General features: G+C 37.2%; 2 protein-coding genes across 4 annotated transcripts; one reads left to right on the forward strand and one right to left on the reverse strand.

The window, feature by feature from the left end:
• Positions 1 to 8: 8 nt before the first annotated feature.
• LOC145491708 (protein MIS12 homolog) lies at positions 9 to 6,453 on the forward strand. 3 transcript variants are annotated; one of them, XM_081470955.1, is made up of 10 exons: positions 11 to 410; positions 540 to 607; positions 1,319 to 1,360; positions 1,991 to 2,053; positions 2,139 to 2,198; positions 2,748 to 2,831; positions 2,940 to 3,002; positions 4,355 to 4,412; positions 4,900 to 4,994; positions 5,505 to 6,453. In XM_081470955.1, exons 1-10 carry the CDS (start codon positions 326 to 328, stop codon positions 5,562 to 5,564), a joined length of 678 nt encoding a protein of 225 aa, XP_081327081.1. In that variant the 5' UTR covers positions 11 to 325; the 3' UTR covers positions 5,565 to 6,453. The 3 variants fall into 3 exon arrangements, with proteins under 3 accessions (XP_081327078.1, XP_081327081.1, XP_081327079.1); XM_081470953.1 differs by having other exon boundaries at positions 21 to 410; positions 5,502 to 6,453; XM_081470952.1 differs by lacking the exon at positions 5,505 to 6,453 and having other exon boundaries at positions 9 to 410; positions 4,900 to 5,494.
• Positions 6,454 to 6,569: 116 nt separating this feature from the next.
• LOC145491694 (origin recognition complex subunit 3-like) lies at positions 6,570 to 20,082 on the reverse strand. The gene is made up of 24 exons (XM_081470933.1): positions 19,840 to 20,082; positions 19,700 to 19,754; positions 19,138 to 19,238; positions 18,660 to 18,795; positions 17,763 to 17,867; positions 17,512 to 17,567; positions 16,627 to 16,719; positions 16,443 to 16,491; positions 15,973 to 16,054; positions 15,246 to 15,405; positions 15,007 to 15,120; positions 14,271 to 14,407; positions 13,154 to 13,217; positions 12,476 to 12,592; positions 12,147 to 12,226; positions 10,699 to 10,785; positions 10,540 to 10,610; positions 9,953 to 10,038; positions 9,634 to 9,725; positions 9,094 to 9,169; positions 8,498 to 8,563; positions 7,796 to 7,912; positions 7,504 to 7,592; positions 6,570 to 7,199 (listed from the first exon to the last, which is right to left on the reverse strand). Exons 1-24 carry the CDS (start codon positions 19,867 to 19,869, stop codon positions 7,094 to 7,096), a joined length of 2,169 nt encoding a protein of 722 aa, XP_081327059.1. The 5' UTR covers positions 19,870 to 20,082; the 3' UTR covers positions 6,570 to 7,093.
• Positions 20,083 to 23,125: the final 3,043 nt, after the last annotated feature.

A 23,125-nucleotide genomic window follows, 5' to 3' on the forward strand; every position in this document is an offset into this window, starting at 1 on the left:
AGTAGCCACAGAGCCCTACGGGTGGCGAGTGAGTGAAAGAAAGCTTCCAGGAATGAAAACTCTTTCTGCGCGTGCAACAGCAATTTAATGAAAGAATTAAAAGAAAATATGGCATTATCAATCTATCAAATCTATTTTAAAAGTGTTTTCGGTTGTAATGTCACTATCAGACTGAAAAATAAAATAACCACCTCTCCCTACTCCCGTACGAAAATTTTGTTCATAGTTATGGCGGGAAGTTTTTCATTGCTGACCTACTGCAGATCATAGTGCAACGTACTTTCTACTGTCTTTGCGTGAAATGTAAAACTTGAATTCCAGCAGAATGGAGCCAGTTGATTCAAAACCCACAGAATACGAATATGAAACTCAGTTCTTCGGATTTACACCAGAATCCTTCGTAGATGGAGGTTAGTTGCAATGATTTCTTTCGGTAACTGTCTGAAGCAATATTAGAATCAAGGCTCAAAATTTTAAAGTGAAGCTCCAAGCTTAAAGCTTGTTAAAACTTTATTAACACCATTTGTTTTAATCTTCAGTGTATAATGCAGTTAATGATTATGTCGTTGACTGCTTTCAAGAACTGGAAAATATTCTCAAAAGCGAGGTAAGTTGATCTAAAGTGGTCTAAAGACAAAAACAGAGATCGATAGAGAGGCAATCCCTCCTTTCTGTTAGCACAAATAGTCTTATCTGATGTTGCATTTTACGCCTTACGGCACCTCCACGGGAATTCTGATCGATCAACGGTTGCGTTTTTCGCTGCTGACAATCATCTTTCTCAGGAAACATTCACTTCAATGGGAGAAGGCCCTAGGAGACCCAAGCATTGCCAAGGTTACCCAAGCGTACTATAAGAGTTTTGGAGGGAGATATAGGAGCTAAATACAAGATTAAGAGCTGATGCAACAAACTCTTATATTTCAGCTCCTACTCTCTGTACAAACTCATGTCAGATGACGGCTTGTGATTACCCACTGTGTCCCCCAAGAAAATAGCGTTCTTTTTCCATATTATTAACAAATCCTTTATTGACCAGGCTTGTTTGGCCAAGATGGCTAGATATTGGCCTCATTTTTTTTTTTTTTTTTGCATATTTATGGACCAAGACAGTGTCAAAGTCCATAAACATGTAAAAAGAAGAACTTGGTCAATATCCAGCTATCTTGACCTCACACTTAGTTAGTAACCCTTCTATAATACTCCAAGCTTTTTCGTGGTCAGCCTCTAGCTCTGATCTCTTAATTGAGAACAGATTTTACCATTACATTTTCATGGAATTGAGGATTTTTTTTAACAATTTCCTGCTTTAACTTAGCCCTTGTTGTCAAGTGCAGTAACAGAAGAGCAACTCCAGGCGGTAAGACCTACTTTTAAAAATGTTAAGACTCAGTTACCACCATTTGCCAAAATAATCTTTCCAGTGAATGTAGATACCATGGATGCCATTGTAAATTTGCCAATTTTAGACTGCTTTCAGACTACAAGACCTACAGGAACAAATTTGTTAGCAGGGCTCAGCATCTAATAAGCTGTCTCTAGAAGTTGTCATCAAGGAATGTCATTTAGAATCTTGCTGGATATTTTACTTAGTGTTTTGTATTACTGACACCAACATAATCATATTGGTACCTTTTTTAGGGTAGTTGCCCCACCTACTTTAATTTGCTTTTGGCAGTTATAAAATTTGAAAAAATATAACCTTTGGCAGTGTACAATAATATGATCTCTCTACACGCATTGCAGACCAATCATGCTAACAAGGCTTCACTTCAAAGGAGCCCTGCTAATCCAGTCACCAACAGGCCACAAAAATCTGGCCGTATTAACCAGGTGATGATCAGTAAATGACTGACTGAGCCTTTGTTCAGGCCAGAATAAAGTGGCTGTAATAAGAAGGTGGCCGCATTAATGGGGTGGCCAGAAGGCAGGGTTCCACTGTATATGTTTTAATAATCTTTATTAAATTTTTTTTTTAACTTCAATTTAGGAAAGTGATAAAATGGCCAACAATTTTTACCGGAGTATTGATGTTGCCTTTGACAGATTTGAGGTAAAACAAGATTTTTGACATTTTTCCCTTTATAAATTTTTATTTGTCAGATATTGCATGCTCAAATATGTTTTCTGCCATTCAGGTCTATGTAAAGAATAATATCTTCAAGATACCAGCTAATGTTCTATTACCTGAAGATAAGGTGAGATAACTATATAGTGAGGTAGCTTGTATTACAGTCATGTGATTAATATGCCCTCAACTAGATAAATCACATTTTCCTGGTTTGCTTTGTGGACAAGTTGGAAGTTAAAGGTTGAATACTAGCTAGCTAACCTGGGATAAGTTTAAAATCTGCTTCCCCATAGAAAGATACATGTAAGACGAAATAATTTATTTAACGTCAGGTTAATCTCATTTTCATTAGGTATTGGGCTATTGATGTATAAAACTTACTTGTCTGACATAACAATCTTACAGTTCCAAGCTATAAATTATAAATTGGGAGGAGGAAATCGTGGCAAGCTGCACTTCTTTACTATGGCCACAAAAGGCAAACATGGACAAGTGACTTACCTCAAAAAGTGCTACTGCTTATAAAGGGCTACTAATATAAACAAAATAATATTGAATTTTCCTATACTAAGCTTAATCCAAATGGTGTAACATTATAACTCACAGTTTAACTTGGCTGTTAGAAAGGGAATGTTTTTTCAAGACAATATGTAGTTGATGTATTATTTTATTTCAGGTACATTGCAACCATCAGTACACAGTTGAGGATGAAAAACAGATTGATAAAGAGCTTGAAGAACTAGAAAAGAAAATCAAAGCAGTAAGCACTTTTAGAAAAAAATACATCACCCAATGCAAATTGATTGAGTTTACTTCTTTATTATATTCTGTTGTTGTTAATATTATTATTATAACACTTGTCTTACAGGCCAAGTATGTCAATTCAGCATTGAAGCAGGAAATTAAAGATTTGGATAATGCTCAAGAACAGGTGACATATGATTCACTGTAGAGCTAATGTTTGTAATACTCAGCTACTGAAAACCCTTTGCTAGTATACAGAAAGTTGCCACCATTATTTATTCTAGCTCAGTAACAACATGGAAGTTCTCAATTTTTGGTCTTTATATATTTTTTTGCAGAATTGTAGAACATAATTAGTGTATATTTATTTATTTTTTGTTATCTAAACAACACTGTATAGGTCTATACTGTAGAAAGATTAAATTAACTGCTGTTAACATACAATGGCACTGCCTCTACAGCAGCTGCTGCTGGTCTCCCAGACTGGTTAATAAAAGTTCTTGGCAGATGGTCTTCAGATTGTTACCAACTGTACATCCATACACCTCAAAATGTCCTATTGTCCGCTGCGCCACGTATGGCCAGCGTTCTCTTTTCTTAAGCTGGCACTTCTTTTGCTTAGGGGAATATCTGCTCCGCAGGTATCAGTGGTGGTTACGTCTTGCACCGACATCCCCAAGCTTTGTTTTCGCTAATTTAGTGGCACTATTTAACGTTCCTTTATGCCTCCTTTGTGCTGGGGAGATAAGTAAGGCTTGAGAACTGTCTACACTCTAGCACAATGCTGACTGGAGGTCAGCTCGTAATGCCGTTTAGAGTTACACTTCTAGGACGCGCAAGCTTTTGGCCTCACCGACTTGTCCGATCCAGTGCAGAATTAACCGCTGGGGAGATAAGTTTGGCATTTGGTCACGCAATGGAAGTTCGTCTGTCACGCTGATTGTGGAGCAGTGTTCCCCCCTTTACACCATAGAACGCCTGTTTATTGCTTGTGTTTGTCAGGGTATTTGAAGTATTACTCCCTAGGAACTGCAACATTAATGTTCTTTTATCTAAACAACACTGTATAGGTCTATACTGTAGAAAGATTAAATTAACTATAATGTTACTATTTTAGTAAAAGTAAGGATCACGTGTAGTAAAGCTCAACCCTCGATCAACACTTGATCAACACATCTCGATCAACACTCGGTCAACATTCCAATCAATGCTTGGTCGACACTCAATTGACACTTGTTTGACATCTCGATTAACACTCGATCAAAACTCAATCAAGAGTCAGTCAATAGTCGGCCAAGTGTCAACCAACTCACGCATTGATCACAAATTAGTCAACTCTTGACCAATTGTCAACCAAGATGTGGATAAGAGTCGAGTTGATTGAGGGTATCGATGAAGGGTATTGATTGACTTTGGATCAATACCCTCAGTATGCATGATCCAAAATTAGTACAGCATTGATAGAGATCTAAATACTTGTGCTAACTCCATTGCAGACAACCATCCAGTTACTAAACTCTTATTATCATAACTTTTTAGCTTCACAACTTTGAGAAACATATTGATACAGTAGAGAAGGCTTTTGAAGGAAGTGGAGGTAAATAGAAATTCTCATGTTTACTACACAACTGTAAAGGTAGCCCTATAACGAGCTGCTAAACATCTACTTCGTGTTGCGATCGGTGATAGACATTTTCTAAGGTTTTTTTGTAATCCAACCCGTTTTCCTTATCTGAATTTTTTTTCTGCTAATATCTGTTTGGTGACAAATTACATTTTTCACTTGGTCAAAATTCATTTACAGCTTCCGTAGATTCTTTAAACTCCAAAAGAAAAGCATCCAATTCTAGGGATCAGTCGTGAAAAAAAAATTGAAAATTATAATGTTGGAGGGAATTATGAAACGTTTATGTAGAATCTAGGGAAAGCTATAGACCAGGGAGAAAAAGGAGAAATAAAGTTATAAAAATTTATCCAAATTAAGATCAAATTATCTGATATCCAAACCACCATCTCAGCTATGTTTGTTTTTAAATCTTTATGAATTGGTATTTAGAAATGAGTTTGAGAACATTGTTTTCTAGGTATAAAACAAAGTTTGACGTTAATGCATGAAGAAGCAACAAAACTTCATGATCTTTTGGCAGATGGACTTAACACCAGAGCTTTTCATGTTCAGGTACATGTACAGTACAAATTTTATTTCCTGGTTTACATAATTTATCAAACATACAAGGCCATGTGTGACTGCATTTCCAAGCACTGAGAAGAAAGTTGAAAATAAAATGTGTACTGGAGTATTTTTGGCAAACGTTGAGGTGTTTGGAAATGTGGTCAATCAAGTTTTATAGGCAAGGGGTAAGGAATCCAGCAGATCAGAGCCTCAGATCACATAATCATCAGAACCTTTTGATTAATATATCAGTCACTTCATGTCAAACTTGATGGGTTTAGAACACTTCTACTTTATACGCAGATAATCTAGAGCATTTCTTTTCTTATATATACATTATCTTAAAAGATTCAAGTATGGATGCTATGAGAGTTAAGCTCCTGATCTTCCAAAAAGCATTCATTTTAACCCTAAATACTTGCTAGGTAAATGTACGTGCATGTAAGGAGATTTTAAGTCTTGGTATTGTGACTAAGTTGCATAATAACCTCTTACTACTTTTTTGCTCCTCAGAAGCCACCTGCCAAAAGGAGTTCTACAAACACGAGCAGACAGAAGAAAATTAAACTAGGATGAACTGAAACCTGATTAATCTAGTGACATGTGTCTATTCTGAATGTGCTGACTGGCACACGTAATTTATGGCAGTGACTGCCATATGTTGCCACTTGACAAAGTTTGTGATCAATACATTTTTGACAATTTTTGGACATCTTTTTTGACAACTAGCAAATCAAATTTCAAGAACTGTGTAAAGCAGACATGTCAAATGAATTGTCAAAAAGTGAACATGTAACTCGACAACTTGACCTCTTATGGTTCTCGCAGAATGAAATATTGTTTTCTGGAGAAGAGGTTACAATGTTAGATAAGGTTACACAGTCTAGAAAATTAACATTGAGGAAATATACAAGAATGCTTGACTGTAAGATACTACTGGAAAGCTCCATTATTGATTTGCACTGGGAAACGGAGTCCAATTTAATTTTTCGCAGGTTCACAGCTTGTGAGAGAAACGAATTTAATATGTATGACAACAAAAAGATAAGAGTGGACTGGGGAGAGAAAGTGAAGATGAGCATGTGAGCGAAGTGTTGTTTTAAAGACCTTCTACATTAAATCTTTCCCACGTTCATTTTCTCATCCCCCTGGCCCATTTGTGTTGCTCATTTAATAATACCAGAACATCATGGCATAAAGAAAAGTGTGCTCATACAACCAGCTTTATAGTATGTTTTTCTACCAAAATATTTATTTGTATCAATTATTCTTCAAATCAGTTTAATTTGTACAAACTTTCTTTCTTCAAAGATTCTTTGCTTATCATTTCACAGTTTTTTTTTTTTCATTTAAGGCTAACGGAATACTAGTACTGTAGTATAATGTTCATTAATTAAACTTTAAATAGCAACATGTAAAAGCACATTACATGGAAATGGTCCAATAAATAAGTAAACATAATATTTGGTAATCAGCTTCGCACTTGTACTTTCAGGGTGAAAAACAAGACATAATCCATGGAAAAATGACCCATAGAAAGATTCACTATACCAAAGGTCAATTTTACCAGCAACTGAAAAAAGTCAAGCTTTTATTGCTTTGTCTCCAGAAGAAGAAGTTTGCAAGCACCATGGTTGTTCTCCCAGGCTTAATGGGTTTTAAAAATTTAAGTTTCTGAAACAACATGCACCATAAAAAAATGGCATAGTCTTGCTGACATCCTCCAGCAAACTTTGTCAATAATGTACAGATCAAGTCTAGGCATATTTTGAAATATCAGAAGGAAAGTATGTAAAATATTTTCTTTTCCCTTGTCTGTAGGAGTCTTGTCTCTTCCAGTCCTCATCAAGACGATTTAATATTATGTTAAGTCTAATATCTGTCATCCATTTTTTGACTTTGGCTTGCTTCTTAGGATCAGCAGTCCCAAAACACGTGCCTCCATGTTGTGTTGTTGTCAAAGAATGCAATATTTTCCATGGGCCAGTATCAGTTTTAAGGACTCATGTTGCAACACAACAGTATTCTCAGTGAACACAAATAAATTACATTCCATGAACGTTGCTAAGTGGCGTGAAATTGTGGTTCAGTTTTAGCCATTGCCGTCAACATGCACCCCAAGTAAGCCTCTGAACATGATCAGTTTTCTGTCTTGTTGACTTGATGAATCCAAGAAACTGAAGTTCTGATACAGCCTGGATAAAACGAGCACTGCAGGTTGAGTTAAGGTAGAACTGACACAACATGTAACCTGCAAGTCTTGTGTTCTCCTTTATGGCGAGATTGTAGGAGTGAGTGATTTTTTCTGAAGAATCCTGGTTTGATCAATAATTAACTGACAAATGAAACATGAAAGGAGGTAATAGGCTTGTTTCTTAACACCACCAAAGAAATCCTTTATAACTGACAGACTGTCACAGATCAACAGACAACACTTGACTATTTCTACCATTTTTTCTGATCAATAAAATAATTATTACAGAAGATATTTGAAACAACTTAATGAGAAGGATACTGAAGTTGTTCATTTGTTTTCTGTTTCTTCTTTGGCGAGCCCTTTGGAGACTGATGTGCTAGTGGAGGCTCCAAAACAGATGTGAAGGCCTGAAAAAAAGAAGAGCCAAGTTGACATGAAACCAACAGTGTGTACGAATGTGCAGCAAGATCACGATTGTGCATAAGATACAGAAAATTTAACAATTCAAGGACTGACCTACATGTAAATGATAAAAATTGAAAGAATTGATTACTGATAGTGAAAAGGAAAATGACCGCTTTCACAGGACAACCAAAAACGTGCTTCAAACCTGGAGCCAGTCATAGAGGTTTATTAGTCTGCCGCACTCCCAGTGAAGTTTGTAAGCTATGCAAATGTCTGGTAAAGTGTCTTGAACTGTTCCAACATCTGTCTGACAACACTCACACTAAATTGAAAATCAGTGAGAATGAGAGGCTATCTGGTGTGGGGGATAAATCTAAGATACTGAAATGATCAAGTGTTCTTTGGATTGCAGTGTACAAGTGATAAAAATATGACAGCAATTTAGGTGGGTACTTTTTGTTTACATCTATGAAAACACTATCCAGAGGTTACATAATGTTCAGTTGTTACCTAAGGGGAAGATATCAGCCCAGATTGAACAAATTTGCATTTGGTTTGGCATTATCTCACTTCTAAAGCCTATGGAAAGTCATGGGGTGCTACAATCAAATATCAAGTTTAACATCTCAAGAAGCAACAGAAGACAACCACTGTTCAGGAAGTTTAAGAAATACTTCCAGCAGTTCCAGGGAGGAAACCACTATCTATGTCTTCATTCATTGTCCTTCTGTATCACATACCAAAAAAGCAAGGATCCTAACTCATAACCTGCAAGCAGGTTCGCCTTTGAGTAACACAAGAGAGCAGTGAAGAGTGAGTCAGTGAGTGAAGTGATCTGACAGGAGAGGTCTGGTGAAACAAACGTGCGCCTGCTTGCAGACTACCTAACTCGTAGTGCAGTACTCACTTGAAGGTAATGCTGTGGATTACTAAGGGCTGTTTGAATAGCGACACGAGGCATCCCAACCAAGTGCTAGAAATGACAAAATAACACTGTACTCTGAGAGAGAGACTAGCAAAATTAATATTGACAGCTGCCTCCCAAAAAAGAGGTCATTTTGTAATAACTAATTCAACCCAATGGTAGCATAAAAATTTGTATATATACAAGTGTCTCGTACTGCCATAGACTAGTTACAAGTAGTCTCTCTTTTGCTTGGTCCATTTTTTTCTTGCGGTTTTCTTTTGTGCCACACAGGACTAACTAAGCGAAAGAGGGACTGCACATAGTATAAGACTGTTGAAGCTAAGTGCAAAGACCTGGGCTGGACTAGCTGGAATGAGGTGGAACAGCAAGCTAAAGACCCTGATGGATTGAAGACATTGCTGGGCAGTCTTATGCTCCACTCACAGGAGTAAAGAGGATGAGTGAGTGATACCAAACACCAGATATAACTTAAAAATGGGTTGCACTGTATTATACCAGTACAAGCATTTAAGTTGATTTACTTTATCTAGTAACTTATAGAATAAATTGTAACCTTAAATGAGCTGTGTACAAACCTTTCTTATCTCTTGCACATTGTCATAGTACATAACTTCATACAGAGGCATATTACGTGGACAAGTCAAGAACTTCCTGATAAGTAAGAAAGAAAAATAATACAGCAGTTATGATGAGAGAAGTGACAAATGTGTGAGCTAACATGTCTTGCATGACCAGCACTCCAAAAAATTACTACCAGGCATAACCCAAGGAAAGAGATGAAATAGGGTGATATGCAGAAAACTTGTAACTTTTGTGCAGAAGCATATAACCCATACGCTTCTGCTTTTGTGTTAATGGACCACTTTGACAATGTCACACAATATGAACAAGTTTTCATTTTTTTTTATAAAAACAAAAAACCAGCTCCGTAGATCAATTTATTGTGCTGAATTTAGTAAAATCTCCGAAGTTTTGCAAGAATCCATTTCAAACTCATGGAAATTTGGGGACCCAAACCTGCCAAGCTTTACGAAAAAATGTTTACCAGGACCCAAGCAATTGTGAACTCGTAGAATATGACCCATACAGTGGAGTACTGTTAAGTATTTTGTTACCTGAACATCTCATCCAAAGTGTCAACTGTTTTTTGACGCAGCTTATCATAAGGAGATTCTTTCCTTTTCTGCTTTGCTGCACTCATAAGTCGCTGTTATAAATATAAAATAAATAATGGCCACAATACTAGGGCATGGAGGAAAGAAGAAACAGTGTAGGACATGAAGAGGTAAAGAGAAAGAGGAAGGGAGAGAGACAGAGAACGAAGTTGAGTCAGACATGAAGAACAATACTGTGCTGTATACAATATTCTCAGCTATCAGTCGGAAAATTTAACAAAGAAACGTTTGAGCACAATGTGCCAAACATTTGAAGTACCTCTTGCAGCTCAAATCTATTTGTAACAGATGAGAGAGCTTCTCTCTGAGTTGAAGTTGAACTCTGTTCCTGAGTCTCTTGAATTCCTGTAAGTAACACACAAAGATTATTATAATGTCATTTTTGCATACTAAATATGACAAAGGTACACATATTACTTCACAGTTTAAACTCCCCAAATTTGCAGAGACCTCCCTTAACTCAGACTACTTCCAAGAAGCTCTCACAAGGACCATACAGAATAATATTAATAGTTTGACTACAGGGACTCTGGTTAGGGATCTGCTATAGGGATTCAACATAAGGATCCTATTAATGGACCTCCCATAAGGAATTGACCATGAGGACTGGATCTAGGGCCCTCCTATACATGTGGGAATGTTCCTAGAGACCTCTGACAAGGGTTTCCATCTAAGGACTATACTTAGCTTAGGGATTTTCCATGGCAGCTGTGTCTCTTGACTTGGTGTGGTAAAATTAATGCAGCTTCTATTTTGTTAGCATTCATAACTTATTTATGTGGTGGCCACAATACATAATGCTACGAATTTCTTCTTGTAAGACTAGTCAGGGATATTTTACTTTACCACTAAGGTTATCAAACTGCCTAAGAAGTCCAGTGATGATATCTCTTGATTCCTTGAGCACTTGGCAATGACTAGAAGTAAGACACAACAGGCTGTAAGTGAAACATTACTGACCGACTTCGCTTATCCAAAGCACAATGACTAAAAGCACCGACTAACCTTTCGGTTACAGGACTGTCTAAAGCATTTCCCAACACATCGACACAGTTCTGAAGATGCAGAAGAAGTTCATCCCTAGAATAAACTCTGGAAATAAAAAAATTGAATTTAATAAAGAAGCATCATTCACCAGTTATCACTCAAAACTCTTCCAAAGCCTGTAAACAGTAAAGATATGTAACACAAGAAAATCTTATCAGCATACAATGGAAATGAGAATTTTTTTCATCAATTTTGTCATTATATAAGTATATTCTAACTTACTGCGTTCGACGAAGTGGAACGCAAACCTAATTTTGACCTGTGGCTTTTCAGAGTTGGTCACCCTGTGCACGGTTCTAGGCCGAAAAAAACCACATTCCTGTAAGGACACCAAAATGGCCACCCCGCTTGATTTTTGCAGGGGCATGTCACGGCCAGTAAACTGGTACCATTTAATGCTTAGACATGTGATAAGACATGTGGCAAACATGTCAGTATGTGAGCAGGCCGTGTGAGCTCGTCTTTCCGACGGATCTTTTTTGACTTCATTCCATTCAGTCGCCATACGCCTCGCTATTATGTACTCACAGCGTTAAATTTTGGCGAATTTAAACGCTTCGACAGCAGCATTTACCGCAATTGGAGAGAATTGTCCCTGTTTATTAACATGACTTGGCTCAGGGATGATAACCGTGGGAACAGCTACATTGTGATTGCATTTGTTGATTAGTTCCAGACGCGACAGATAGCTCAGTCTTTATCCGCTCGAAATTTTATTGTTTGGAATCGGTGGAAAAGTACTCTGAAGGCAAGATCCATAAGACTACTATATTCATCAGGGGAAATACTCGAATTAGTCGCAAAACAAGCACGCGACTGCAAATGCTAGCTTAGAATAATGTACGTAATTTAAATATTCTGTGAAACTTGAGAGACTACAGAAACTGGCAGCGTCACGCAAGGTATCAACAAATCGTGACCTCTTCACTAGCATGGACTTTGACACTATGCATATCTGACTGTAAAACCTCGGTTGCTGCTGAAAAATGTTGATTTTAGCAATAGACAAAGGTTGAAAGTCAGCTAGTGAAATCATTTATTTACGACATATAATTATATATTAAGGTGAGAGCGTCGAACGCACTCTCATAATCTCTGATTACTACTAGTTAATATATTTGATCCATCAATGTTGATGAAATTTTTTTAAAAGACAAGCCAGACAACAGTCAGGAAGTTAAAAGTGACAACCCTTATGTTGTTTCTTTCTTTTTTTTTTTTTTCATTTCTACTATGTGTCAGTAACACAGAAAATGCTAGTAAGATCTGGTTTTCCCAGAACTTTGAATTTCTGTCTGCCTTCATTTGCAAGGTGTGGTTGCACATTTTGCTCAAATCTCTTGATGTGATCTGTGGATCTGCTGACCATTGATTCTAGAGCATCAAGACATATAAAATAAATATACCTAAGCAAAGACATAGCCTCCTTATACGCATCCTGGTCATAGATGTTACTTGAAAGACCGTTTTCATAAACATCACTGGGCTAATGGGATCAAGAAAGCAAATAAGCATATCAAAACATTTACTGACACTAGCTGTAAGGTAAAAGCACAATAAGTTTAACTGATCCCTAACATTTTACCATGCCAACCAAAGAGTCAGATTGAATTGGCATTCAAAGGGGTCTTCTAATATTGGTTGGGAAATGAATAGACCACGAAAATTTCAGTACTTGTCAGAAAAAAAAATTGATTTCTAGACTAAGACCTTGACATGATATTGCGTTAATAACCTTCTTTCCAAGAGGATGTTGTGGGAGATTGCAGGTGAGGACATGAAGACACTGCAGAACTGGGAAGAAACACCAATGATTTTTATCAAGATCATCCAGCAGCTCAGCTATTACATCCTTTAAGAAGTACATAAACAAATTAGATCAGTATAAAAACGTTTAAAAGGTTACCTACAGGTTTGAATAATCTCAGAACTGAGACTGAGTGGATACATGTATGGTTTCATATTGCACATTACTCATAGAGAGAACACTATTGATCTGAGAAACAACTATCATTGCTGTTGCTGGTGTTGTTGTTGGTGTTGTTGGTGTTGTTGTAACAACTGTCATTGCTGTTGTTGGTGTTGTTGTTGTTGTTGTTGTAAGGGCCATGCAAATGAAAAATGTAAGACATGCTGCCAAAATGACACTTAATCAGCAGGATTCTAAAGCCAGATTCTTAGAGCATCAGATGCCTTTCTGAGAAGCAACTTGGATTTAGGGCTTTAAGTTTGCCTTTTCCCTTCTCTGTAACAGATTTATACGTCCAATGTTAACATAAATGAGGCAAAGAAGTCAGCCACGAATTAGACATCCCTGACTCACCTCCAAACAATATTTTAACGGCACTGTCCTGAAATGGGTCTAAATTGTCACCTACTATACTACTTTAATTTCCAAGTACATGCATCTAACCTTTGTGAATGAATCATCCAATAACAGCTGAGTTTGCTTTGAGGGTGGTTCACCTTCAACATATCTACAGTAAACAGACATGATGAGATGCAACACACTTTATCTCACAACCTTGGAGTGGTTTTCAATAATTGAATTATTTATTATTATTATGGTAAGGTAAGGTTAAGTCTACATACGAGCCAAGTGCCCACCAGGCCGAAGCTTCTCCCGGTTTCTGTAACATGAAGCGACTAGGAGTATTTCTCCTCCCCCCTGGATGGGATGCTAGTCCATCACAGGGCTACCCCCAGCATTAAATTCACTGGTACCCATTTATACACCTGGGTGGAGAGAGGTACTGTGAGAGTAAAGTGTCTTGCCCAAGAACACAACACAATGTCCCCGGCCAGGGCTCGAACCCGCACCACTCAATCTGGAAAAGAGCACACTAACCATGAGGCCACTGCGCCTCCCACAATTATTAAATATTATGAATTATTCTTAATTATTCTCAATTGAAAACCACTCTAACAAAACAGTTTCTAATTAGTTTAAGTTAGTTACACTTGCTTCAGTGAAAGGTGGCTCAATCAGAGTATATTTCAGCAACTAGATTACCACCTTAAACAAGACAGAAAGAAAAAGTATCTTTGCAGGTGTACTGGGGAAAGCTAACAGTTTCAACTAAGGCAAATTGTATCAAAGTTGCCATTAGCAATGAGTGTAATGACTTCACCTGCCATTTTACATGAGACCAAATTACTTGTCATAAATGATAATTTTAGAAAAGACTTTTCTGGATCTTCAACCTGGCACAGCTGTCTTACGGTTGGTAAAGTTCTGACAATTTCTATGGGAACATTTTTGTGAAGTAATGCAGGTGAAGTTTTAAGGTATTAAAATCCAACAAAAAAAAACTAGACTAAAAGGTTTGATGAAAAACATTTCTGTCAGTCTTGCGTGAAACTTCCTAGATCTATTTACCTTAAGTGAAAATCTAATCTATAACAGATCATGAATTCTAAAAATATCTTCAAGCCACACAAAATCAACCTTGTTTGGAGAAAATGTAATGAGCTCCAGCAGTGAAAAAATACAAGATCATCCAGCAAGCTCACAAAGTAAGGCACCTTACCTGCGGAAAGACATTGTTTTCCTCAACATCTCCACCTGTTTGTGACTCATTTTGTCCAGAATACCCTCTCTGTCCTCTGATGACATGCAGCAAAGCACACTTAAAGGACTTTCAAAATAATGCTCCATCAAGCAAAACTAAAAGAGAGAAATAACAAAACACGGCTTAAAATCAAAGCGACAGAGAATAGTTTTCAGAGCAGGAGGTCCGGGCACACCACAGAGAGGCAGTGTGACCTGCAATCTCCAGGTCACAGGTTTAGGTCCCACTCTGACCACTAGCTGGAGTTCTTTCATAGTAAACCCAAGTTCAACTCTACAGTTTCATTTATTAGCCAACTGTTTGCATCCTGACAAATTGGGTTTTTGACCTTGTTATGTTTAATTTGCTTGGCCCCACTAGCCTTTGGTTTAAAACACTGGCCAAGCATAAATGAAGGTCACTTATTTATTTCATTTAACATTTAGCTTACAAGTGATTCAGAAGATATAAAAGTCCTGCCATTGTCCCGACAAAGATCTTTTAAGATAAAGATCTTTAAGTATCATTATCTTTAGAAGACATTTGATGACCTTGACATGGCAATTAAGGATCTCTAAGATCTTTGTTATGAATTTGTCAAAATCAAAAATTTTAGAATTTAAAGATTCTTATGGGATCAGCAAAGATCTTTTGACAATTTTCAACTAAGAAAAATGGATTTCCATCCTTATCTATTCAAAAAGTGGAATAATACCTGAAGCCCTCTGGCAAAGTTTTGTAGTGAGAAATCATGGAACAGAAAGTTCTCATACAGAAATCTAAACACTCTTGCTCCAAGCTTGACAGGAAACTTGGCAGTCATCAACACCTAACACAAATAAATTAGGTAAAAATAAAATTATGGACTTATCATTTTATGGAACATGGTGTCATGTTGTTGTGATAAATTAGGGTTTACATAAATGTGGACAGAGAAGACACAAGATAGGCAACCTTGTTTATGATCTCCAGAACACAAATGTGAGATGGCTGAGATTGAAACCTTTCAATAGACAACACGCCAGAAACAGCATGCGGAAGTACTTTGTGAATGGTCGTCACTGCTGTTGCAATACCAAAGACCAAAACCAAGGGAAGTTCATGCAGGTATTGGCTGCAAAAAAAAAAAAAAATTGAAATCTTAAGCCAGTTTGAATAAAACAAGTGCTATGGTGAAAGATAAATAATGTAACATCTATAATATTGTTCTTCATGCAAATATACAGATCTATGATAATACTATACGTTTAGTCAGTCTGCATGCATTGCAGACCTGTGGCTCTAGACAATATTATTGTTGTGTCAATAAAGTTTTACCCCTAGAAGTTGTAGCTTCTCACTGCGGTGAAGACAGAGTCAGAGTAAATTACACATCAAGCTACAAGTATCAGCTCCAATAATGTTTACATCAAGAGAAAAAGAATTCTACAACAACTACACAATGCAAGCCACAAAGTGTAAAAAAGTACCATGTATTCCATGTGTGGGACTTGCAAGCATGAAAGATATTAATAAAACGTCAGTTATTCATTCTTAAGTCTCTTTGACACTCACAAAGAGCACAGTCAAAGGTTTTCACTTTTCATTCTCTGACCTATTGTGGACGAATGCATAATATATATTTTGCATTCATTGATGGAATTCCATACTGATTGTCCTTGAAATCTTATATTGAGCATACCTACAAATTGTCACAAAATTTTGAACAACAGCCGGAAGGAAACCTTCAAAGTCCTCAAAAATAATCACCAAAGGAGGACGATCTGGAATTGAAAAATACTGCTGTCAAAACTGATTTAGTATAATGATTTAGTATAATTAGATAATTTATTTACTAAGAGACATTTAATGTTGTTTGTCCTTCGGAACGGAAGATGACCATGACATCAGTTGCTGGATGACCAGGTACAAGGTGTCCAGAGGTGGCTGTTGAGGCCAACCCAGGCATGGAGCCCTCTCCCACAGGTTGGGCAAACGTGGGTGGGCATGAGGTGCTGGATGCTTGCTGCACTGGCGTTGCGCATCTCTTGCTTCTTCTCTGCAGAGGCAGTTCTGCCAGTTGGGGTGGTCTGAGGCAAGTGCCTTCCATAAACATTTAATACTGAAGAGTCAACTAAAACTTTCAAACATAGGCTAGAAGAATAAATTCACCTGAGTATTGAGAATGTTTTGTGCTGCGTCTTCTTTTGGAGCCATCAAGCTGAAAGGAATGAACATAAAAATTATTTCAGTGGCTGTTAAATCAAAGAGGTGAACTGCAGTCAGCTGTAAACAGCAATTTGTAGTCCAACATACTTTTCAACAAGTAAATAAAGCTTTGAAACGTTTGACAAACCTTGGTCATTTTCTTGTACCAGTGGCAAAGCACAGGCATAGTAAAACTACTGATCTTCTTTGCTTGCTCAGAAGGGCCAGGATCGTCTTCGTCCTTGGAAAGAAATTATCATGTCAAGACTGTCTTCCAATCATGTAACATTTAACTCTTAAATGGATCAGGTTTAGGGATCATATGCCAGCAAGGTCCACACTGTGAAGTAGCAAATATTAGTTTATTTGGAAATACAACAAAATGATGCATTTTCGATCGTTACGGTTGTAATGGCAAACTTTTTCATTTAAATTAGCCAGTAGTAAGGGAACTCCATAGGGTAGGCTATCAATTATTTATGGCACGCTGAGCAGAAAACCATCCACGAGAGATTATCTACTTCATTAATATTGGGTGACGTTAGGAGTCATACTCATTTAAAGGAGCTATGCCATGGTTTGCGCTCCTTGAAAAGTTAAGCCTAAATTTTTCAAGTCCACTGTTTGTACCCTGTGTCAATCTTTTCCATCCATAACTATCCTTGTTCCTTACTTACTTACTATGGTTTATTAGTATCTAGTTGGCATTTTCCCATCTTAGCAAATAACTATTTTCAGGTTTCCTTCAATTTAAAGCTAATAACTCAAAATACTGTAACTGAGCTCCTGTTATAATGTTTTCATTTTATGCCGCAGACAACTAACACTTTTTTTCAGGTTTCCTTCAATTTAAAGCTAATAAAGCTAATAACTCAAAATACTGTAACTGAGCTCCTGTTATAATGTTTTCATTTTATGCCACAGACAACTAACACTTTTTAAGGGCAGCAGTCAAAATTTAACAGCCCTGGCATGTCATGCATATCTGGAAAAGAACACATAGATTAATGCATTAAGCCTTTTGTAAGCTTACCTGCACATTATGACCAAGGAACTGTGATATCACATTTTTCATGGTTGTTTTCATAACTGACAAGAACAAAATTTATTGCCAAGTGAGATAATGGATATCTAGAACTTCCTATTTATACTCAGTCTGTATTGTTAGTGCTCTGAAAATAATGAGTCGTGACACCTCCTGCATTCTAAAACTTTCTCTCACCCCAGTTGCAGCTAAGAAAAGAGAAACAAGTAATAGGGGATTATAGGAAAAGTGAACTGAACCTGTACAATCTTTAGACCGCAGCAAGGCAACAAAAGGAGTAATTTGATTGTTAAGTTCTGTGGCTAGCTGAGAGAATATAACATCATGATCTGGCATGTTCACCCCTGCAAAATATAACGCATGTCAATATTTATGTTTTTCAAGTGCAATAAAGGAAAAGATCATAGCTGTTCCAACTTGCAGCTAAATATGTAAGCAATGTTAGCTATAAAAGGAGTGCTTTCATTGTGATATTGAGCTCTCTAAAACTTTCCATAGAACTATATGAAAAAAAAATTTCCATAGAACTATATGAAAACAAGGAACATAATTTCACACATGTATGTTTCAATGGCGTTACATCAAATAAATAACTATGAGCCTTGACTTGACTTATTCCTCTTCTGTCTATCCTAAATAACCTTTTGATTCCTTTTAATAACCACTTATTAACCAAGGACATCTTTATGGGAAAATCTCAAACTGAGAACATGCTGCATTCACTGAATGATAACAAAGTTAATACAGCAAGGCCGAGGTTTGAGATTTTCCTGTAAAGATAAAACCTTTGAGGTTATTAACTTGTTTATTATATGGCCTGTGCTTTGCCTTTGCAAGCCCCTGATCAGCCCAAGGACATTATGGGAGAGTAATGCCCTAGAGTAAGCCAAGCAGAGCATGCATTATATTAGTTAAAAACACAAGCCATATAATAGAGTGGTTTTCAATTGAGTGTCATAAAACTAAAACCAACCCAATTACTTACCAATTAGACTGGTCAGCCAATCTCAAACCTTTAGTAAAACCAAAAGCAAAGTAATTGCCTGATTACTTTAAACACCCAATTGAAAACCACCCTGAGAGTAAAATTTTAGGATCTAATTTCTACTGACTAATGGGAATTTACACTTGCTTACCTGTGATGAGTGCAGCTGTAGGTATTTCCTGTATGACAGAGGTCCTTTCAATCTCCGAGGATTTGATCTTGTGCGCACTCTTCATGAACTCAAGAAGGTCGGAAAATATTTTACTGTTCATCTGAGACTGCAAGTCCTTTAGGTAAAACAAAACGTAATTGACATCTTTTTTTCAGGGTTGACATTAACACTTTTTAAGGATCTATACAAGTTTACTTATTAATGTTTATTACATGCATGGCTTGTAGCACCTACAATGTTCGGTCTTAATAGGAAAATCTCAAGCCTCAGCCTTGTCGTATGCCGTATTTGTCACTTGGTCAATACCAAAGGGTCTCAGTTTGACATTTTCGCAGTAAGACCTCACTCTTGGTTAATAAGTATGTGTAGTTCTAAAGTCATATTATTTCTTTCATTTCTACATTGATAAGTTAAACCTTTTTTCCACCTCAAGCCTTTCATCAATTTTCATGGTTACCTCAATCTCACTTTTCATAGAATCCCAACACTCTTTATAGTTTGTATATCTCTGTTTACGATGGGCTGCACTTTCTCCAGTAACCTCTGGAAAGTATTCCTCTGTTAAGAAAAAATTCAAGCTGTTACACAAGTAGCCCAGGCAAATGATAGGAGAGCATGGGATGTCTGTACCTGTAGTGCAAGGTTCAGTTGATATTTTAAGAAATTTAATTGATATCTTAAAACTCAACCTAAATTGTTCAAAATTATGCTTTTCATTGCGTACCACTGGTCTAGATATTAGCAACTGATAGACATCAGAGTCGCAGCAAGATTATAACATTTTACATTTTATCTATTAACTTCTGACTATAAAAAATCTATAAGGATTCTTGCTCTGATTTGGCTCTTGCTTGTACAAAGTACGCACCTCATTCGCACTCCAGAAACACTGAGTGTTTCTTAGCCAAAGCGTGAGATGGTTAACCGTAACAACAGATATTTATATAAAAATTGGCTAAAGCTAAACACGTCGATGTCAGTGAACATGATACTAAAGTGAGCTTCTACAATTAACAAACCTGCCACTCTTTTTCTTGGAGAATGCGGCACCGATTTCTTGATTAGAAAGCAGCCCTAAAGTTTCAAACATTTAAGCACAGGTTAGAACAATTTCTAATTTAATTAAGTACCTAGAAATCTGAATTAAAGGGCTATAAACCTTGGAAACTGAGCTGGTTTCCTCCGCCATCTTTGGTACTTTAGTCGGTACTTCATGTATTTCCAATTTCGCGGGCGCGCGGGTGCTGGACTCCCAGATACATTCTTGTACCCAGTGCTACTCGTCTTAAAAGAAGCGGCAGTCGGCAGCAGACGACTTGTAAAGTAAATAGGCTATTTCCGATTTGCGCTTTGCCTCTGTCTCAAGACGAAACGTGCAAAACCAGGCCGCAAAACCATTGTTATGAAAACGCGTTCATCTGGAAGTTATTTTCATGCAAATCAAAGTCAGTTTTGCATGAGGACTCGTTTTGAAACAGAGGTAACAGGCAACATTTCTCAAACTCATTTTAAAAGTGAAACGATCCGACTGTTTTTGTGGAACAATCTGACTGTACAGGGTCAGATCGTTCCAAGTCAGACCGTCCCACATTCCATACTCCCTATGAAAAAGCTCGTGCGCGCTTTGCGTGCCTATCACTAATCGCCGAAATTCAATCAAAGCTGAAATTGGTCACACAAACTAAATTAAAACAGCAGTTAAATTGGCGTAAAAAAAAATATCAAGGTCCAAAAGTGCAGTTTTTTCTTTTATAATCCAACTTTTAATCAGGGAACAAGTGTCGGTTGATGATGGGTTTGCTTGAGTGGACTTAACCAAGTTTTCTTCCGCAAGTTTCTAAGCAACTGATTGCACCCTGGAGTTATTTTACTTTTCCAAGAAAAGTCTCTACGGTGGATTTGCCAACAATGGTAGACTGTTATTCACAAATTCTCTTTGTTGAAATGCCCCGCCGAGTGAAACGACAAACAGTTTAAGTCATGGTTTATTGGCTGCCTGCGCGCTTTTACTCGTCAATTGAATTTAACCTTGACCCTAGGCTCTCTATCCTTTGCCTCTCGAGAAAATCTCTCGCCTCAACGACAAGGGAGGTAAAGCAGAAAGAGCCTGGGATTGAGGTTGAGTTGAATTTTGACTCGCCCGACATTCGCCAAAATACGGCATACTTACATATGCGACTTGAATTCACGCGCTTAAATAATCACTTGAAAATTAAGAGAATGTATCGACGCCTGCATGCGTCTATGGAATGCTTCCTTTACGGGTACCAGCTATCCATAAATTTTCTTCATTTCTTTCCTCGCGTTAATGAAATTACCCGTCAGTCGAAATCCAAAGAATTGTTCCATTTAAAACCCCGTCGAGATTTATTACAAGTCAGGAAGCTATGGTAACTAAGAATTTGTTGACGCAGTCGGTTCTCCCAATTGCCAATTATTCAATGCATAACAATCGCAAAAAAAAAAAAAATTCGGTGTGAGCGAAGAATATTTCTCACATTACATGTGAATTTTAATTGCCTATATAACGAAGTCTCAAGGGACACACCCATCACTCTGGTGTCGGTCATGTTGCATGTGTGCTAACAAGGCGAACCTGTATCTTTCGTCTATTTAGTTCCTTCAGGTAAATCCACAGTTTCTAACTGTCTCTCCCTTCTCTTGGTTGTTTATTCGTGTACTGATTTGCTGCCGTTTTTCGTCTCGTTTAGCTGTCTCTTTAATTATGGCACGTTTAACGTTTCGGCTCGGTGTTCATCAGTGACGCCCAAGAGACGCCATAATGAAAGCGCCGTTCAATAAGTAAGTTGATGAAATACTGCGGATTTATTAACAATGAACAAGCTTTTTGGTTCGTAAGCAGTCCATAAAGATTCAGTCCAGTTAAAATGTTTCTTACGAATATTTAATATTAAGCTTGTTTCAACCGCAAGTTATGCCTTTTCGCTCGTCATCAGTTGTAACCCTTCCGTTCCCGGTTCGGTGCGCTATGGTGTATATTCTCCCTTTTGAGTTCCCTAATTTTTTTCCAATTTATTTTTTAAGTTTTAAAATGACGCCAATAACTTCCATAGATTTTACGAAGGTTGTTCTGCAGGTTGAGAGAAAGTTTATCATCAATTCATTTATTTGCTGTCTAAACTTTATGTATAGCAAAGACTGAATAGTTTCCGTCCTGAATGACCATTGAAATTTATTACCCACGGACAAATATACCTAACTGTTACTAAATTATTGACGTTTTTCTTGTTCTTTTCCACAACATACCAGAGATATGTCCAAAGAAATTGCATTCTCTTCGCGAGGCGTTCAGCACAAGGGTGGTCGACACAGTTAGTCCATCCTAGCCGGCCTCTCCGTGATGGAAACAACTTCATTTTCAGATAGGTTTATCACAGAATTTCACAGATTTGTAGTTTTTTGTCGATATTAGTGCCCAAGTCTTGTTGATAAACTCCCAATGTACAAAATCGTTAGTTATATTACTGCTAACCTTGAATGAATGGGCAGCTTACACTAAATTCAGTGAATTCAATGACACTTTGACGTGAAGTATATATGAAAAAATTCATCTTTGAACTGCGGTTGTAGATACGAGGATCATCCTTCACTTTCAATGACACTTTGAAAGTTGATTTACGGGATTAATTTCCTTTACGTCTTTGATTTACATTACAGGATATAAAATTGTACAGTTAATTCTTAAGGGTACATTCTTCTTCCACAGTTTTGCTCACTTAAAGTCGAAAGTCAAAATATCCCTCAGCTTTCACTTGAGCTACTGCTTTAGAAACAAGATAAAGTCACTGTAGCTTTGTGTTTGAAATGTTTTCTGATGGTACATCTTGACTGAAAATTCAGCTGAGCTTCATGATAAAAAATAATTCGATGGTTTATTGATGTTTCCTCTTTTTGCCAGATTAGACATCCTTTCAAAAGAAAGTACCGCCATCACCTTGGATTGCAGCGTGTTGCTCTTGAAATCTGGCCCATTAGTTGACTATTGGAAACATCTCTTTTCAGATAAGTACTTCAAAGCTTTCATATTTCTCCTTCCATTTACAATTCCAGGATTTCAGGTAGCGAATGATCAAAATGTTTTTTCTTCTTGCAATATCCAAATATCAGGTCTTGACTGTACATTAATAGCGTGGTGAAAGAAGGGAATGTTTAACAGGCCCAACAAACTTCAACTGCAAAGGAACGAACAAAGATGCCAAGATTCCTGTTGAAAGTTGCTCAATTAAAGACGTAAGAAAAAAAACCCCCAGCTTTCACTTCAGCTATTGCTTTAGAAACAAGATAAAGTCACTGTAACTATGTGTTTATGATGTTTTCTGAAGATGGTATATGAATCCGGCTGAGTTTCATGATGAAAAATAATTTGATGGTTTATAATTGATGTCTCCTCATTTTTGCCAGGTTAGACATCTTTTCAAAAGAAA

This window comes from Orbicella franksi, chromosome 7 (assembly GCF_964199315.1).
Source record: "Orbicella franksi chromosome 7, jaOrbFran1.1, whole genome shotgun sequence".
Classification (NCBI taxonomy): Eukaryota; Metazoa; Cnidaria; class Anthozoa; order Scleractinia; family Merulinidae; genus Orbicella; species Orbicella franksi.

What these genes read in the sequence shown, in the direction of transcription:
- LOC145491708 (XM_081470952.1), top strand. Translation starts at nt 326, where the DNA reads ATGGAGCCAGTTGATTCAAAACCCACAGAATACGAATATGAAACTCAG. An exon ending in AGAATCCTTCGTAGATGGAG is followed by an intron (nt 411 to 539) that starts GTTAGTTGCAAT and finishes TTTAATCTTCAG; the next exon opens with TGTATAATGCAGTTAATGAT. An exon ending in CAGAAGAGCAACTCCAGGCG is followed by an intron (nt 1,361 to 1,990) that starts GTAAGACCTACT and finishes ACTTCAATTTAG; the next exon opens with GAAAGTGATAAAATGGCCAA.
- LOC145491694 (XM_081470933.1), bottom strand. Translation starts at nt 19,869, where the DNA reads ATGGCGGAGGAAACCAGCTCAGTTTCCAAG. An exon ending in GGTACAAGAAAATGACCAAG is followed by an intron (nt 16,492 to 16,626) that starts GTTTGTCAAACG and finishes CATTCCTTTCAG; the next exon opens with CTTGATGGCTCCAAAAGAAG. An exon ending in AAAACAATGTCTTTCCGCAG is followed by an intron (nt 13,218 to 14,270) that starts GTAAGGTGCCTT and finishes TGTTTACTGTAG; the next exon opens with ATATGTTGAAGGTGAACCAC.